The 19,470-nt window shown below is 38.1% G+C and overlaps 1 protein-coding gene across 8 annotated transcripts in view; it reads right to left on the bottom strand.

Moving 5' to 3' along the window:
• LIMCH1 (LIM and calponin homology domains 1) overlaps window positions 1-19,470 on the bottom strand; it is a 371,911-nt gene that overhangs the window by 73,178 nt on the left and 279,263 nt on the right. For 6 of the 8 annotated variants that reach the window (XM_072620594.1, XM_072620596.1, XM_072620595.1 and 3 more), the window contains one exon: window positions 16,027-16,279. In XM_072620594.1, coding sequence (XP_072476695.1) covers window positions 16,027-16,279 — 253 coding nt within the window. Of the gene's footprint in view, window positions 1-182; window positions 438-2,724; window positions 3,019-14,603; window positions 14,874-16,026; window positions 16,280-19,470 lie in introns of all 8 variants that reach the window. The other 2 variants (XM_072620601.1, XM_072620593.1) reach the window with 2 other exon arrangements.

Raw genomic sequence — 19,470 nt, 5'->3', positions numbered from 1 at the left:
TCATGTAGCCTATATTATATGGCTTACTATACTTCAACTCACTGGGAATACACTATTTTGCATTAAATTAAGGTTTTTAGGTTATTAAACAGATGTAACACAAGTTTAAGAGTTTCCCTATTTCCCCCTCAAAATTAAGTAACTGTCATCAAGAGGGAATCACAGAAGAAAATGTAACACACCTCATCTTTCCTGATACTTTCAATCTATCCCATGTCTCCAAGTCTGCTTCTGTTATACTCGAATTCTTCACAAAACTCACAGCCTCCCGGTGTGAGGACAGGTTGCTACTCTGAATCTTCCGCTTAGCCAGGTCATCCTTCTGGAGGTCAGGGGCCTTCCTAGGTTCTTCGGTCTCACATGAATTCCCTGGAGGCTGCTGCAGGTTTTCTTTGAGAACCACAATTTTCTTTACTTCTTCCCCTTGCACCCGATTTCTGCCAAGTTAGTATGGCCCCCATGTCCCCAAGAAATTTGTGAGAAAAGGAGCAAATAATGTCAGTCACAGAAAGTCAGAAAGTAAGTGAAATGAGAAAACACATTCCTCTTTCACTAAAATATGGAATTCACTAAAGCTGAGATTTCTTTTATCTATGCTACCCTTCTAATGCTTCCCTACCAGGAGATAGTTTCTGATTTAGCTTACGCAAATAAGCCTGAACTCACTGAAAGACTATTAAGAATGGTAATGAGGTTTGTTTGGACATTAATGATGCCCAATTCCCACACTATTCAAGTTACTTTAATGAATTCAGGTTTTCTGACTGAATTCCTTAGAGCTCTGGAATGTCTTTTAGAACACCAGTAAAATGTTTGTTAGAGGGTCCACATGATCCAAATTCTAGGATTAGTTTTGAGATAACTAGGACATTATTCACATGTTAAACATTTCAACTAGGTCCACCATTGCCAGAAAGTACATTTTATCTATGGCTAATAGTAAATGTGTCTAAAAAAATAATGGAAGCATTGTTATCTCATGAACAAAGTTATACCTTTGGATGATGTTAATATTAGCCAAATTAGATAATGTGAAATCTCAAGGAGAACAAATAAAATAGAATTTTTTCATTAACTAGGCTTAGAGAGGTATTCATTTGCATGTTAATTAACATGAGCTGTCTTGAATGTGTAAATTAAGAGCAATTACAAATTAAAAATTTTTATTCCTAAATTAAACATAATCTGGTTGATGCTGATAATAGCTAGGATCTGCACTTAAGTTCTAAAACACGCACACATATAATAAACATATATTCTCGTCCTATGACAAGAAATGTAAAGTACCAGTAAAACATGCTTGAAAAGATTTACTATGCTTTCTAAAATAAGACTGCTCAATAATTTATGTCTATTCACATGTGTGTATATATACACATACACACATGTATATACACATACATACATATATAAATAATGCCTACATACACAAATATATACAGCTTAGATGATTTAGAACTATGAAATTTAGTATCTGGTTCAAGCAGACAGCACCATATTGCTTTTATTAAGCTTTACAGGGTGAAATAGGGAAATCATGACACAGAATAACAGCCTTTTCTCCACCAAACCCTGTCCCGTTTCTTCGTTGTTCTTTAGAAAGAACATGCACTATTCCAGACTAATGCAGAGTCATTGTAATAGAGACTTAGTAGACAATAAAAGTTAGAAATATAAACAATGGACATTACATAGAGAGAGGGGGAAGAAAATATCAAAATCTATTCTCTTCCCTAATTCAAGATGCTGACCCTTTTCTCATTATGACTGATTCCTTGAATGTAAAATGAGTTTCATATCACTGTCAACAATGGTATTCTCCAAGGCCTTAGGAATGCTTCATGACAGAACACAGCAAATAAACTATAAATCCTCTTCATAATGGGATGGCCTGCAAATCTTTGATGCCAGGATCTCTAAGCTCTGAATTCGGTTGTACTATACTTATTAGTTTCTTATAAATTCCAGTTGGTGTGTTGAGGTCCAATTAAAAGCACCAAAGAACAAACTCTTTATCTTCTAGTTAGATTCTCCTAAAGCAGAATCTAACTAGATTGAGTATACCCCAAGACTTTCTTTCCTTCTTGGAAAAGAGCACAGAAGAAAAACTGGAGAAAGGAGGGAATCTTCTTTAGGGAAATATTCCAAATAAAATTTAATTTATAATGTAAAGTTCTATTTTAAAGAAAATTGTTTCACCAGGAAATAGGCAATCTAATAATTTAGAGTAAGCTCCACATCTTTCCCCAACAAATAGATGAGAGGTATTAAGAAGAGCAAAGGGTGTCTTTCATGAAGTATAACCATGGCCCTTATAAGTCCAGAGGAGAAGAGAAAAAAAATAGCAGAGGTGAGTGCCAGGGAAGTATACCAAATGGGCACTGGGTATGCTTGTGGTCATGCATACACATAATGATCTGGATTACTCTTTTGGGGGGGGGGGGGAGTGGGAAGGGAACCTTGATTACATGGTATTTCTAGCCCTATCCTAGATAAAACCAAGGTCAACACTAAAAGGGAATTGGCAGCATGGATCTATGCCTTTGAGTGAGTAGAATATTCTACTGGCTTTTTTTCACAAATAGCTTCACAGACCTAGATTCTCTAGAGTGTTTGAAACAAACAGAAGAAGTATGAACAGGAGAAAAAGTCACTTCACATTAATAATAATAATACCTCTGTACAAATATGTTCACATATGAAGGTACATGTAATAACGCACACCTTAAGGATCCTTGACTTTTCTTCTGTGATGACCCCTTTAAGGATTGTTGGACACCATCATTCTCTTTTTTTATATAAGACCCAAATAGCAATTGATTCAATGGCACTGCTGCCTTGGGTTGGTTCATTCTCGCTCTCCGAGCGGCAAAGTCATCCTTCTCTAGATCGGGAAGTCTGCGTTCAACACCATCTTCTGGCTCAGATTCATGACCGGACTGACATTTCAGAAAAGGGTTCTCCTTTCGAAGGATAATGTCTGGAACAGTTTCTTTCTCTTCACTTACTTGCTTTTGACTAAGAGAACAAAATTAAATGGAACCCCACATGTGCTCAGGAAAGGCAACACCTCCCCCTCAAGATTGCTGTTAGTTAAAAACATTCTCAACATTCTTAGTTCAAACAAGAGCTCTGTGTGTTATTTTGATCAGGGAATGGGAGAGGAGAAAGCATGTCTTCTGAAGTTTTTTTAAGCCAGTCACTAGACACAAAGACATCTTGTCTGTGTCACAGAACTGTCTGGCTAATTCCTCATCATATCCTTCCTATGTTCTAAATGGCTCAGCATTTGGGATTTTCTTTTTTCCATCAAACAGAAAAACAGTTAAGCAGCCCTCTCACTAGTCAAATGACATTCTATTTCTGTGGTATCAGAAACCCCAGTGAAGAAATTCTGCTTATTTATTCTGATGAACAACCCTTCTGTAACATATAACCTTAGGGAGTTTCCCAGGGGTTCAAAGTGGCTGACACAGGGTCACACAAGTGTGCATCAAAGGCTGGACATAAGCCTGGGTCTTCCTGACTCTGAAAACCACTGTCTAGTCATTGGGCTATGCTGCTTCTCATTCCTGGCTTAACCAGTTGTTCAACCAAAAGAATCTCCTTTCAGCTCCAGGGCTGAACATCCTTTGGATCAATAAATCATTGCAGATTTGCTGAGACAAAGACGCCAGTTTGGTGGAAAATGATAACCAATCAAACAGCACTCTGATGGTACACTCAAAATGTTGTTGAAATGTGGTGTTCATGCTTATTGTCTTTTTTGAGTTTTGGTCAAACTGTTTGACTTATGAGCACCTATTTGTTGTATCAATTCCCTTCTGCAGCATCTCCAACCTTTAATCATATACCCAGTGCCCCAATTTGCTTTCAACTTTTCATTAGCAAACACATTCCTGATTAACTATTATCAGATAATTGTCTTTCAGGATGTAACTCCACTTTGCCCCTTCAGGATATTTCTCTTTTGAAAGGAAACCAAAAAGTGTTAAGAAATAAAGGAAAAATACACATACACACACGTACAGACACACAGAGACTAATGGTGGAATTATTTTCTGGTAGAGGGCTCTGTCTGGCACCCTCTTAAATCACACTATGTAGGTAACTATTCATAAGGCTGGTCCATCAGTTTTGAAAGGAAAAAAAGATCCAAATGAAAATGAAACAGGTTTTACTACATGCTACAATATGCTACATTCCACTGCACAATGGAAAGAAGAGATTAAAAAAAGGAGGAGGAAAGGTGACTAAAACACCTTAACTTTTTAATTAACTATTTCCTTAGCTATTTTGGTACCTGCTTTTAAAGAACTAGTTTAAAATAACATCTTTGCCATCACAGAGCTAATGTTGCATAGAAAAAAAGGCAAAAAAAGTTATACTGGATTTGAAAAAGTACAATGTTCATTCTCTTCTCTGAAAGGATGATTAGGACTGCTGGTTTCAAAGAGTTGCAAGAGTTTTACAAGAACAAATGTCTTGAGGAAATCATTCTGGGTGACGTCCAAGGGCAAAGGACAATTCAGTAAGTGTCAAAGACTTAAAAAGAAGGTTCAAGTCATAGTGAGATCAGGATTGTTGGGTAGAGCTCAGAGATTAAGTGGAAAACAGTATATGGAGTATTTCCATCTAAACCATATATTCTGCAGATAGGGAAAGGAGTATGTTTTTGCTTTCTTGTTTGGTTTTCTTTGGAGGGGGTTGCTTTATATAGATGAACTTTGGAAAGCAAGAGGTCAAAAGAGGTGCTAGGAATAGTGTTGGACAATGACTAACTGTGAGCAGTTATTAAGTCAACACCGAGAGTTAGCAGTGGTTACAAAATTCTTTGACATTGGAGCCTTGTCTAGTGACTCAAATCTGAGGTTCAAATACACTTGTCATCATTTGACTTACTCAGATGTACAAACACATGAGAAGCTACAATTGCCAATTCATGAGGCCAGCTTTCAAAGATAAAATCATGTTATCAAATCCATGACAGCCTCATGTGTGGAAAGAAGATGTACAACCAAGAGCAACGGGTCTCTGCTGTCCCTGAGTTCATGTCAAATGTTCAGGCAAACTTTGAAAGACAGAAAGATCCAGGATATCTGCTATGTAGAAGCTTGTGCAGCAGATTACAACTCATTCATGATTTTATATCTTGTGCAATCATTGCTCATGTCCTTCCATAAATTCTTGGTTGGGTTCTACCCAACTTGAAGACGGCCAAGGCTAAATGATTCAGGTCAGTTAGGTAAGTTTCTTCACTGAGAGGAAGAAAGGGAACTAGATAGAGCTAGAGTGACTGATTAAGATCCATGTACAGAGATCCTGACTGTACAGAAATTCAGATGAGTCTTATATAATCTATTTCCAATTGGTGTACTGAAAGAAGGCTGGGATTTGCTTATCTTGTATAGGAATATAGACCAGTTCTTCTCTATTTCAGTATAAAACTCCACAGCTCAACTTAACCGTTGTTAGGGCATCTGGAAGCAGTTGATTACGTGGACCAAACTGGCTCAAGGACTCAATTATGTATACCTTAGCCTCATTCACCACACCAGGCCAATATGAGTTTCCAGAATGGTAGTGAGAAGGGTATGTTAAGTCTCATACCTTTCTTGTATGAATGAGCGTAGCCAGATGGTATGGATATTATTCAATAAATTCTACAGTTTGATTAACTTAGTGTGATACTTTGTCCCTGACCTTGACTGATATACTGGTAGAATTCAATGCAATTAAGACAGACTTTGCATTTTCTCTGGCCTCTTTGACTTGGCAATATATACTCAATCCAACAAACATTTATTAAGCTGCTACTATGTGTAAGGTGACAAAAATGAAAGCTGACACTTTGTCTCCAGGGTAGTTTAACCAAAAAGCTAAAGTCAAATAGTCAGGGGAACCCAAATAAAGAAACAAGGAAGTCCTAAAGTCTGTGATACCACACGTGAATGCCAACAGCAGCACGGATCGCCTCACCATCCGCCTACTTCCAAACAAAGGCAATGAAATCTGGCATCATAGGTAAAGAACAAATTCTCTATCTGACTGCTCTCCCTGTGTAGCGTGATGATATTCAATGAAAAAGGCATCTGGCAAGGGGTGACTTAGAGGAATATGTGTCTGGCATTTAGCTACATCTGCTTTTCCTCTACAAAATCCTTAAATGTCTATTGTTCCTTGGAGAGCTTTTTTTCTGTAATTAATTACTATGTGGTTGAGAAGATTCACAGACTAGCAAAAACTACTGAGTGCTGAAACATATGAAAACAATTAGAAAAGAAGTGCAATCACGTGAAACCTATATTCAGTTGTTAAAAAAAAAGTTTACTTCTCCAATGGGAAACGCTATGTAACTGAACTCAAACCTCCATGGCATTTTAATTGGGAGGAAGTGAATCCTGCTTCATTTTATCCTCTTAAAATTTAAATTCTTGACTCCATTTCTAATGCCCTTTATTTTTAAAAACTAACCAAAGTAAATCAATCATAACTAAAAAAGGAAATTAGAAAGTAGCTTATCTTTTAAAGAATATAGATACTAATAAATATTAGTTTCTGCATAATTATAAAGGTAGACCTTGTTATGAAAGTATTTCTAAAATATACACATACTGGTTGGCACAGGATTCCTGAATTTCTAATGTCATATGAAAATGGGGATAAAAATTACTTTTATTTTCTGCCTCTTCCCCCAGTCCATAGGGTTATTCAGAAAATGAAATAAGGCACAGATAAATGTACTTTGAAACCAAAAAGCACTTTAGAAAAGCAAAATATTAAATTTTGGGTGCCCCCCTCCTATATGGCCTATGTACCAAGCAACCTGACTCATAGATCTAGAATTCGAGGCTTGTACTGGCTTAAGGCAAAAGGAAACTTCTTAAATCCACATAGATAATTTGTTGAACTCAGCTCAACAAATTTTTTTTTAAGCACTAACCTACAAAGAACTAGAGGTGACACAAAGGCAAAACCCCCTAAATCTAGCCTCAAGAAGCTTAAATTTTACTGTCAGGATACAACCCATACACAGATAAGTAAATGCAATATACTTTACAGAAGGAGAAAACACTGATGACTCGATGAATCAGGAACAACTTCAAAGGAGGAGGAAGACAGAAGGAACACTTGACAAGAGATTTTACAAAAGGTAGGGATTCTCAGAGGCAGAGTCTAGAAAGGAGAGCACTGACATACGCTGTGGGGGATGAGTTGTCAAGCCTGCAAAATATTTAAGCTGAGAGTTTCACTGTACTGTACATAGGGTGCATTTGAAGAAGAGTCCTATGGGAAAGAGAGGTATGTGAACCATTCTGTGGAAGGCCTTAAAGAGTTTACTGAAAAGTTTACATTTTACCCTAGAGACAAAAAGGACCCACTCAAAATATCTGAGCAGGGGAGGGACATGCTCAGACTTTGCTTTGGAATAACACTGGGGTAAGCAAAGCCACCAGGAGGACAAATTGCAGAGTGAGGTTCGAAACAAGGGGACCCAATGCTGGATCACAGGCAAAAGGTTATGAATGACTAAATTAGAGTTGTGATGGTGTAAGTAGAAAGAAGAGATGTTTCGAAGGAAGAGTCAAGATGACTCAGTCACTCAGTGCTTGGAAAGAGGAGTGGATGAGGGAGAGGAATCAAAGATGACCTACAAGATACCAAACTAGATTAAATGAAAGGAGGAAGATGGCACCCTAAGTAGAAATATTGATGGTTTGATGAGGCACAGGTTTGAGGAGAAGGAGGCTATCAAGTTTCCTCTTGGGCTTGAGGTCCAGGTAGAGATGTTCAGAAGGTAACTGGTGAGTTCAAGGGACAGACTATGGCTGAATATATGAATCTGGGAGCCTCCTACTTATCTGTCTATCAATGATAATTGAGTCCATGGGAGTTGATGACAGCAACGAGAGTGTAGGAAAAGAGAAAGAAGGAAAAATGGTCCTAAACAGAAGCTTGGGGTCCACCAATGCAGGTGTTGATATTCAGCAGTGGACACAGAGAGTAGTAGTCAAATAGGTAGCAGCAGAATTAGGATAAGGGCAATGTTATTGAAATCAAGGGAGGGGAAATATCCAGAAGGAAGCAGGGAGGGGGCAGCTGACCAGGTCAAAAGCTTCGCAGAGTTCAGAGATGGTAAAAACTAAGAAAAGGTAATAGAATTTCACAAAAGGATTTCATATTCAAGAAATCATTAACAACCTTGAACAGAGAGAAGTTTCAGTTACATTGTGGGGCCAATAGTCACATGGCAAAGGACTGAGAAGCCAGTGGGGTATGTGTATATGTTAGGATATGGAAGCAATGAATGCACATGTTTTTTCTGGAATTTGTCCATGAAAGGGAGCAGTTACACAGCACAATAACCTGAAGGCAGAGCAGTGTTAAGTGAAGGTTTATTTTAAACAATGGGAGAAAAGTATAAGTGGAAGTAGAAGGAATACTGTAAGGTCACACAGGCCCAGCTGAGTGAGATAACAGGAATTTGTAGGGGACTCAGTGTAAAACCCCCTCCCCTCTGCCCAGCAACATTCATGAGCACAAGACTAGAAAAAAAAAAGACAGAGAAAAAGAAGCAGAACGTGATTCTACCTACACAGAATGGTAGGTCACAGGAGAAAGGAGTTAAGGGATGGAAAACTGTGGGGAAAAAAAAAGTGATTCTAGAACATGAGGTCATTTTCCTTCACAAACCAGAAATACAAATGTCCAACTTTAAATCCAAAATTCGAAGAGGTAAAATCCACAGACTTGGTAGTAGTAAGAAAAAGGGCAAATTACATTTATAGAAGGCACTTAGGTTTGCAGTGTTTTTCTCACAATGACCCTGTGAAGGAAGAAACAAATGAACTGAAATTCGGAAAAGTGAAATAACTTGCAAGAAATAACACACAGCGAGGGTGTGAGGTGGGATACAAACACTGCACTCCTCTTCCAATATCACATACTGCCTTATATTTATATGTTTTTAGACTCCAATAGTCTTTCCTGTTTTGTAATATTCATCTCATTTGTAGTTGAATTAGGTAATTTCTATTAATGGTGAAATAAATTATTATTTATTAGTATTATAGAATATTAATGTATGACAAAATGGGCAAATATGAAGGATGCAAAGAAAAATGTGCTCCTGTAGAATGGGTACTGAATTTGGAGCTAGATGATACAGATTTGAATACTGGTTCTGCCACTGATTACCTGGGGAACCTTGGGCAAACCACAACATTTTGCTTTAAGCATCATAGAGCCCTTTCCGGGAAGAGAGCTTTTAAGGGAGAATTGTGTTCTATCAAATCGAAGTCTTTCTAATAGCTAACATCAAGAAGAATAGGATCTTATATTTACACCTTTCAATCAACCATGATGATGTAGATATGTCTGGCACAGACTATAATTCATAAAGGCTATTTCTCCAACAAACATTCATTGTGGATGCTCTTAACAGCACTTGTACAGATAAATTCAAAAAGCAACAGTATTTGTTTTTATTTTAAAGTATGGCAAAACAAATATGTAATAGTTATTGAGATTCTATATGATAATTTGTAAATACTTGCCATGTACTGATCATCCAGTCATCTTGGAATTCAACTTGAGAAATGTTCATATTTACTAAGTACCAACTAAGAAGATACAAGGAGTACTGGACTATACCTAGCATAGTCCAGTAAATCAAAAAAGTCCCTGCCCATAAAGAACTTGATTTCTACTGATGGATATCACAAATACATAGAGAAGTAAATACCAGATAACTTGAAAAGGAAGGAAACACTAACACAGATTGGATCAGAGAAGGTTTCACAAAGGAGTTTCACATTGGGTCTGTGTCTGGAAGACAAATAACCTGGAAGTTCACAAGGAGATGGAAAAAAGAGCAGAGGGGAGAGGAAGGTGTGTATTCTAGGTCTGGGAGGCAGCCTGGAAATGCATGGAGGTAGGGGATGGCATGTTGAGTTCAAGGAACAGCTAGTAGTTCCACTGGGCTGAAATGTCAAGTTTGTGAAGGAGAATAAAATGAAGTCAGGCTGGAAAAGGCAAGTGGAAACAGATTATGAAAGGCCTTAAGTGCCAAGCCATGGTATTGGTGTGTTATTATAAAGAAAAAGGAAGCCACTGAAGATGTTCTGAACCAGGGAGTGATACAATCAAGTTAGTGCCTTAGGAAGTTTATTTTGGTGGCCGTGTGGAAAATGGCCCGGAAAAGAATGTAGAAGTAGCAAAGCAAATAGAAGGATGCCACAATTATTTGGCAAAAAGGCACTGAGGACACTTAACTAGTAGACTTTCTCTGTATAAATGGAAAGAAGGGGAGAGATGTTTGACATGCTGGAGAGGCAGAACTGATAGGAGTTGGAAACTGATTAGATATGTCGGGGTTATGAGGCAGGAAGACTTCTAAGATGGTGCCAAGTACACAGACGTGGGTCACTGTGAAGGTGATAGCACCCTCAATGGAAATAGAAAGTCTGGAGGAGGATTTACAGGAAAAAAAGATAGTTCTGTTTGAGACCTATCAATTTGAGATGCACGTGGAATACACATTTCAGGCCTGAAGTTGGAAAGAATGGTTTGGGGGCTAGTTATCTAGATTTGGGAGTAATCTACATAGAAATGATACTTGAACTCATGTGAGCTGAGGGGATCATGGAGAGTATAGAGTAGGGTCTTTAATCGTGTGTGTGTGTGACAGACTCTTTTTTTGGTGGTCTGGTAGAGCCTAATGGATCCTTTCTCAATATGTCTTTAGAAGTATACAATAAAATACACAGCATTACAAAAAATCAATTATGTTGAAACTGTCATCAAAATTTAAATACACACACACACACACACACACACACACACACACACACACAAGTTCATGGACCCCAGGGTAAGAATGCTTGGTATAAAAGAAAAGAAAAAGGCCAAAGATACAATAAGGGAAGATGGATGGGGTATCTAGGAGCCAGAGACTGATTCACAGGTCACAATCATAGAAAGAAGTGTCACAAGATAGAGAACATTATGAAATGCAAAATGTATCATTTTGATTACTTTACAGTAAATTGAAAAGGTTTTACACAAACAAAGCCAATGCAATCAAGATTAGGAGGGAAGCAGAAAACTGGGAAAGGTTTTTGATAACCAGTGTCTCTGATAAAGGCCTCACTTCTAAAATATATACAGAACTGAGTCAAATTTATAAGAATATGTTATTCATCAATTGATAAATGGTCAAAGGATATGAACAGGCAGTTTTCAGACGAAAAAATTAAAGCTATCTACAGTCATATGAAAAAATGCTCTAAATCACTCATGGAAATCTAAACAACTCTGAGGTAACACAACACACCTATCAGATTGGCTAACATGACAAAATAAGGAAAATGATAAATGCTGGAGAAGATGTGGGAAAATTGGAACACTAATTTATTGTTGGTAGAGTTGTGAACCAATCCAACTATTCTCAAGAACAATTTGGAAACTATGCCCTAGGGCTATAAAAATGTGCATGCTCTTAGACCCAGCATACCCCTACTGGGTCTATATCCCAAAGAGATCATAAAAAGGGAAAAGGACCCATATGGTACAAAAATATTTGTAGCAACTCTTTCTAGTAGAAATTGAGGGAATGCCCATCAGTTGAGAATGACTGAACAACTTGTGGTATATGAATGTAATGGAATATTATTGTTCTGTAAAAAATGACAAACAGGCAAACTTCAGAAAAATCTGGAAAGACTCATGTGAACTGATGCTGAGTGAAGTGAGCAAAACCAGGAAAACATTGTACACAGGAACAGCCACACTGTGCGATGACTAACTTTGATAGACTTATCTCTTCTTAGCAATGCAAGGACCTAAGGCAACTCCAAAAGACTCATGATGGGAAATGCTGTCCACATGCAGAAAAAGAAGTAGGGAGTCTGAATGTAGATTGAGGTATATTATTTTCTCTCTTTCTCTCTTTTTGTTTCTTCTTTCTCATGGTTTCTCCCATTAGTTTTAATGCTTCTTTACAACATGACTAATGTGAAAATAGGTTTAATATGAATGTATATGTAGAGCCTATATCAAATTACCATCTTGGGGTGGATGGAGGAGAGAGATGGGGAGAAAATTTGGAACTCAAAATCTTACAGAAGTGAATGCTGAAAACTAAAAAAAACATTTTAAAAAAAGTAGTGTCACAGAAAATAAAAGAGCAGCGAATATCCAGTAAGAAGTGGTGGGGCAATAATGTCAAACACTACAGAGATCAGAGGATGAGAACAGGGCCATAAGATACACTGGTTAAGAGATGGTGAGAACCCTTGAGAGGATACTTTTCAAGATGGTAGGGTCCAAAAGCTGCATGGAAAGTAACTCAAAAGTGAATGGGCGATGAGGAAGTCAAAGCAACAAATCTATTTTCAGGAAGTTGGCAATAAAATAAAAGAGAGATAAAGGACAATAGCTTAAGGAGGAAGCATAACTGAGCTAAGGATTTTTATGGATAGGGCAGACATAGTTGCATTTCTAGATAGAAAGGAAGGAATCAGACAGGGAGACTGAATACGAGAGTCACTTGGATCAGTTGCCAAGGAATACAGAAAGGGAAGTCTGCACAACCAGACTGACTCATCTTATCAAGAAAAGACACCTTTCCAGAGAACAGAGTAAGGAAAAGAGGATGATTTAGAGAGGTTTTAAGTATAGAGTAACAAAAAGGAGATGAAGGAATTATAGGGGGTTTGAGAAGACAGCCTGAAACAGCTGATTCAAAGATATGAAAGTCAAAGAAGAAAAGGAATTGCTACCCAGGGATGAGGGGTCACTGTGAATAGCTGTCTTCCAATAATGTTCAGTTGCACAAGAGTAGGAACTCAGAAGACAGATGGTGGTGATGGTCCAGGGTTAAGAACTGGCACAGCGTAAGTGACAAAAAGGTAATGGGGCAAGAAGATGTGACTGACTAATAAAACATAGTTGAACTGGTCAACTATAGGGTTGAGACCCTGAAGCATGGAAAGTGATGCCAGAGCAGGGGTGAAGAATGCCGTAATGGGGAAGGGTAGAAGGACTCAAGTTCAGGGTAGGGACATAGGCTTAGGAGAAATTATCACTTCAGAGGGAGAAATTATAGGAAATTGATTGGTGAGGAAAATTTAAGAGTTCAAATCATGGTTATATATGAATTCACACTCACAATTACATTATCTGTACACCCTGAAGTCCCCTCTATCAGAGTTGATTTAATTCCACAAACATAAGAATCTATGTGGGCCAGGAATATAAAAAAAAAAAATCAAACCTGTTCCTAATCTCAAAGAGCTTATATTCTATTATAGGACAAAACATTCACATGCATATAGTATAAGGAAAACTGAGGAGCAAAAGGGAATAGAAGCTGGCCAGTAACCCTGACTTAGGGTTTGGACGACTGAACCAGGAGCTTAGAACAGGGCACATGCAATATGACTACACAGATATTGTATTATTATATTCTATTTATTATCTATATTACATAGTACATATCATACACATTACACACAAATTACATATACAGGTTGTTGTGAAGAGTGTTTTTTGAGTTATTTTACATCTCTTTGTCCTCTTTAATACAAATGGTATCTGAGAGTTAAGTGAAGATCGTGTATATATGTTTACATGCAAGTGTTGTGCTAGTTTTCATGTTGTAACAAATATATTTGTAGTGTCTATATATTTATCTGGAAGAAAGGAGAACATTTATTTTTCTTGAAACAAAAGAATCTAAGAATACAGTCAATATATGTGTGAATCAGAAATAATTATTCATATTAAGTATGCCACTGCATTGAAAAAGAGAAAATATTCAATTCAATATATGTGACTATGTTGTTTCATGGTTATTAAATATGAGAACATCTTTTAAGTGATCATTGTTTCAGAATAACTAGATTTTTATATCTTAATATTATCACTGATTTTGATGGCTCAGTGGTCTCTGGTATGTAATAGGAGAATGTCATAATTAGATACTAGTGGCAGACTTTCAACTCACCACTCAAATCTTTAATCCCATTTACCCCAAACCCTTGGTTAAAAAAATAAACTACCAATAACAAGGGTTCTGTGGTTATAGGGGATCTGTGTGCAGCAAAGTTATTTACTAGTCACTTGAGACATAGAAGGCAAGGGGCTATTACTAAGGAAGGACTAGTCATTCTTCACAAAATCTTCCACATTGAATGTTAACACTGACCATTCCCTAATGATATTTGGATATGAGCCATTTAAAACTGGTAGAAAAACAAAGTACTAATTACTACAGAGAAATACGTAAAAAGCACTGACTCGGTCAAGACAAACCATTGCATGGTGGCTGGAGTTATGACATTCAATTGCAACAAATGCATTAAACAACCATTCTTTGCCAAGCCCACTCAAGATGTCACTCCTTTTCAGGCACATAAGCTTTCTAAAATAATCAATTATCAGAGAAACAGCAGACACTTGTAAACTGCCGCTTACTTTTCCACCTCCTCAGCTGGGGGAAGCAAGGATAGGAGGGAGAAACTGAAGAACGAATGCCAACCATACTCAATGCATTTCAAAGCACAAGACATGCATGCCTATCCTGTAACCGCAGAGCTAACCTGGCAAAACGCTGTGCAGCTGGCATGATCTTGATACCAGCTTGCTCCAACCTTCTGCGTTTTCTCATCTCTTCGAGGTCTTTTTGGGCGGCTTTCTGTGCTACTATTTCCTTTGTACTCTCTGGAAGAGACTGTTCCTTACCATTCTGCTCATGCAAGTCTAACCCCGTGTCTGAAGGCTTTCCACCAGGATCCGATGGGGCAACCTGTGCCTCTTCACCATGAGCCCCCACTTCATTTTGTGCTTCCTCCTCTATGGTTTCTGGGTAGCTATTGAGTTGTACAATACAGTTTACCAAACGGGAAATGCCACATTGATGGTTAAGCTAAGACCAAATTGGATATCATTCTTAACTGTTGTAAAAATAATCTTAGCTTCTAAAAATGAAAAGTCATTATTTATATGACATATAGTTAACCTAATAATTCAACGAAAAAACCCAGAGAAACATAAAGTTAAATTACTTCCTAACAGTCAATGTAACATACAATCATTTCAGCAGCTCTTACGTGCTGTTCCAAATGATTTCTCCTACTGTACAAAATGTATTAACCTTTATTATGTAATAAGATCTTTTCCCTTTCAAAGTTTATACAAGAGTAAACATACAATTAAATAGAAAACACTGAGGTTTTGTGTTGCTTATCCCAGAAAGAGCACTGGAATGAGAGGGCAAGAAGGAGGAAGGGGTCAAATGACCTGGGTTCAAATCATGAGAGTGATTTATCTTCACATGGCTAGCAGCCTCTACCAGCCTCAGTTTCCTCTGACATAAAAGGAAGATGAAAATAACTGCTCTGTCTTCTTAACTGTGCTGTTTTATGATCATCACATGGGATAAGGTAAGTGAAAGAACTTTTCAAACTGTAAAGTGTTGCACAAGGATAAAGGTGTATAAACGACAAATTTTTAAAAACTTAGAGGTAAAGAATAAATTGCTTAAGACACTTCCTTCAGATTGGGAGAGCCAAAGTTCTTGACAGTCAACTAGTATTTCCTCTACTCAAGGAAGATCTCACAGACTTTTCCCTTAACTCCCCAATTCATAGTGCAATCTCCCTGCACCTAACCTGGCTCTTCAAGAAGCCAGTTTCTTTGCAAGACGTCGGACAAGGGTCTATGATCTATACTTTTGTGCACAGAATGGAAACCTGTGTTCTCAACAGCCACCATGTCAGCAAGGCAAATGTTACAACATAGTGGCAAGAGTGTTCCATGAAGGGGCTGAAGTTGCCATAATTTGACATATGCTCAGTAAGGGCACTTAGTTCAGGTCATGAAAAAAAAAAGAAGAAAGGATGGGAGAAGGAAAAGAGAATATTAAGGAAGGGAAGGGAAAGGGAAAGGGAAAGTAAGAGAGGAGAGGAGAGGACAGGAGAGAAGAGAAGAGAAAAAGAAACAACGGTGAAAGGCTGGCCCTACCTGAAAGTTCTCTCCCCGCCTAGGGGTGAGGTTGCAGTGCTCCAGCTCTTCCGGTACTCCTCTCGCTCTGCCTTCTTCCTTCTCAAAGGCGCAGGTACATAAGCTGTCTGGTTACTCTTGTTGGGGAGGTACTGGTTAAAAGGCACTGCTGATTTCGGCTCACCATGAGAAGTCCTTCTTGCTGACATGTCATCCTTCTTTACATCTGGCAGCTTTCGATGAGGCAAGTCAGATTCTGAGTCACTTCCTCTGCCTAGGTAAGAAAGGAAAAGTGTTGATAATTAGGGGGTGGGATGGGCTGTTTTCCTGTTGGGAGAGCTTAAATAAGCCACTTTCTTTGAAATGGCAAGTTTCTATGGCATTAAAAAATTTGTTCAAGGTTGGGAGAGTACAAGGTTTCTTCTGTCCATTTCTCAGTTAACGACTCTAAAGTATTAATACAAATAGGTATATTCTAGGGTACCAGGGGTAACTCCCACTTTAATAAAGGGAAAAAAAACAAGCTTAAAAGTTCAAACAATAAGATTTTTTTCAATTAGTAGCAAAATGACAAACAGAGATACTGTTTTTGCCACTAGCTTACATTTTTATTTCATTATCACCTTTTAAAACCATGTTCATTTCATATTACAACCTGCTTTATACCTATTAAACCTTTTGTTTTGATAAAGTTTTTTTTAAACAGTTGAGCAAAGCCAAACAATGCTTGGAATGATAGTAATGACAGCACTCTCCATCATACCATCACACCCCATAGCCTCCAAAATGAAGAGAGGGGAGGGTACATTTTTTTCAGCTCTTCTCTAATGCCAAGTATGGTCATTATAATTATACAAGATAGAGATTTCTTTTTGGCTATTTCCATTTCCAATGATACCTGTACTTCAAAGATGAAATCAACCAGCCATCTATTTATTTAGTCAGTATCTACTCTTGATTTGTGTCAAGCACTGTAAAAGATGCAAATATGACTCTTGCCTCTCATGGCACTTACTGGATGGGATGACATTGATTGGGGGCTATAAGATGTGAATATACATGAAATATTTAACAAGCAAAATAATATGGAATCAAGAAGCAGATGTTCAAGTAGAAAGGGAGTTCCAAGAAGGGAGAGATTAGTATGTATTATTCTATAAAGGCTTCAAGATGAATCTGAAAGAACAGGAATGACTTAGGTGATTGCAGTCGATGAATGTGGATGGTCTGGAAGGTGGGAATGTAAGAACAAAGTATACGTAGGAACAAGCCTCTCTTATAGAAGAGACAGTAGGGAAGCCAGCGTCCCTAGATGATGTGGCTTATCTTAAGACGTGAGAAAGAAGTAAGGTTTGGAGAGGTCTGGTGGAGCCAAATTGTGGAAGATTTTGAAAGACACAGGGAGTTCCTATTTGATGCCAAAGACAATTAGCGATGGGATTAGCAATTCATGGCACTACAGAGATGAAACTTCAAAGTTCCAAAAGTAAAAATTAAGATTTGTTTTCAAATATTTGATACACGGTCATACAAAGGATGCTGAATGGTTGACCATATCTGACCCAGCTCAGATAAATCTAAGTAATATGCAGGGACAGGAGTTCAGCTGGATACAGAGACACCAAGCTCCTTGCTGTTCCTTATACAAAATACACCCCTTTTCCAGACTCTTGGTATTTTCATTAGCTGTCCCCATGCCTGGGATTGTCTCCCTCTTCATCTCTGTCTCCTGGCTTACCTTGGCTTCTTTCAAATCCCAGCTAAAAATCTTACCTTCATGCTAGTGCCTTCACTCTGTTGATTATCTCCAATTAATCCAATATAAACCTTGTTGATGCACTGTTTTTATGTCATGTCCCTCAGTAGACTGTGAGCCTCTTTCACATCACGGGTTATTTTTTGCCTTTCTTTGTATCATTGACACTTAGCACAATGCCTGGCATGTAGTAGGCATTTCATTGTGCTTCTTAACATGCTGAAAAAGCTCCTCCCAAGCTCCAGTTTTGTTATGACTTTGCTCTGAAGCCAACTCAAGGCAAACACTTTTAACAATTAATTGCCCTGGAAAGGATGTTTGCCAATAAGAAGCAAATCTTGTTATTTCTTTCTCCACAGCATCTCTCCCACAGGTCACTTCTCTACTCACATGATCATCACCCTAAGTCAGGCTTTTATCGCTTCTTGCCCTGACTTCTCACCATTCTTGCAGTCTCTTCTTTGCTTGCCTCTCACACAGACACAACCTGAGGTCAGACCTCCATCACCTCTGGCCTATATTACTGTGATTAGGGGAGTGGTGGAAATTATAACGAATGAAGAAAAAGAGGCAAAGCCAAAAATAATAGTATAACCAAGGCCTATCAGAGAACACTGACGCAGAAAAAAGCTATAGATGAGTTCAGGCAACAGACTGGAGCCTGGCATGGAAGCATACAAAAGTCATGATAAGAAAATTCAATTATCCAGATAATCAAGAGCTCTCTCGTTATGCTTGAAGCAAAGCAACTCATTATTTCTCTACCTGCCTAAGTGTAATTTCCTCATTCAAAATGTGAAGAAATTAAAAAGGGAAACGTCTGTTCTGGACTTTAAAAGAAGGAATTGGTTCCTAGGGTAAAAATGATAGAGGGTAAAAGGGAATACACCACCTTAAAATTTGTGATAGAGAAGGAAAGCTAGTTGTAGGCTAACATTTGTCATAGATGTGAGGAGAATCAAAGAACGGAGAGACACAAAAAGGATAATGTATTCCATGACCTAAAATTCTACAGGGAAACCCAGGAGGGATCAGAATATCTCAGGAATTCCTCTTGCTGAGGAGGAACGTTTTGAGTAGTTTAAAGAAACTGATGCAGATATATAGGAAACTAAAGCCCCAACAAATGGAGGCACTGGAAAATTCAGGGGTAATGTTGTAGAGGGAGAAGTTGGGAGGAGCTGAAGAAGAGATTCAGAGGATACAGAACAGCACCTGGTCTGTTTAACCCTAGCACTCAGAATGAAGAACAATTGGTACAAATTGTAGAGAACACACCAAAGGGATATCTGGGTAGATTTCAGGGACGTTATGAACTTGGCTGAGAAAAAAATTACACTTTAATTTTCACTAACTTTTGATTTCCTTTATAATCCTATGTGGTTTATTTTATACATTTGAAAACGTTATTATGAGAAGGGGGTCACAAGCTTTACTCTTTAGCCAAAGGAGGGGTCCATGACACAAACAGATCAAGAATCCCCGGACTCTTGGGGCCTCTGAGGGCACAACTTTAACAAGGTCACTTTTCTACTCAAAATCCTTCAGTGGTTCGCTGTTGTGTCTAGTTCAAAACTCAAACTCCTCCTCTTCCTGATAGATAAAGACCTCTACAATATGGCTTCAGTCTATCTTTCCAGCCCTACCTGGAACTAGTTCCTTCACATATTCTGCATTCCAACTAAACTAGACAACCACTCATTCGCTCA

Source organism: Notamacropus eugenii, chromosome 6 (genome assembly GCF_028372415.1).
Source record: "Notamacropus eugenii isolate mMacEug1 chromosome 6, mMacEug1.pri_v2, whole genome shotgun sequence".
Taxonomy (NCBI): Eukaryota; Metazoa; Chordata; class Mammalia; order Diprotodontia; family Macropodidae; genus Notamacropus; species Notamacropus eugenii.
The sequence above is the reverse complement of the archived record's forward strand: the minus strand, read 5'-3'. Positions and strand labels throughout refer to the sequence as shown.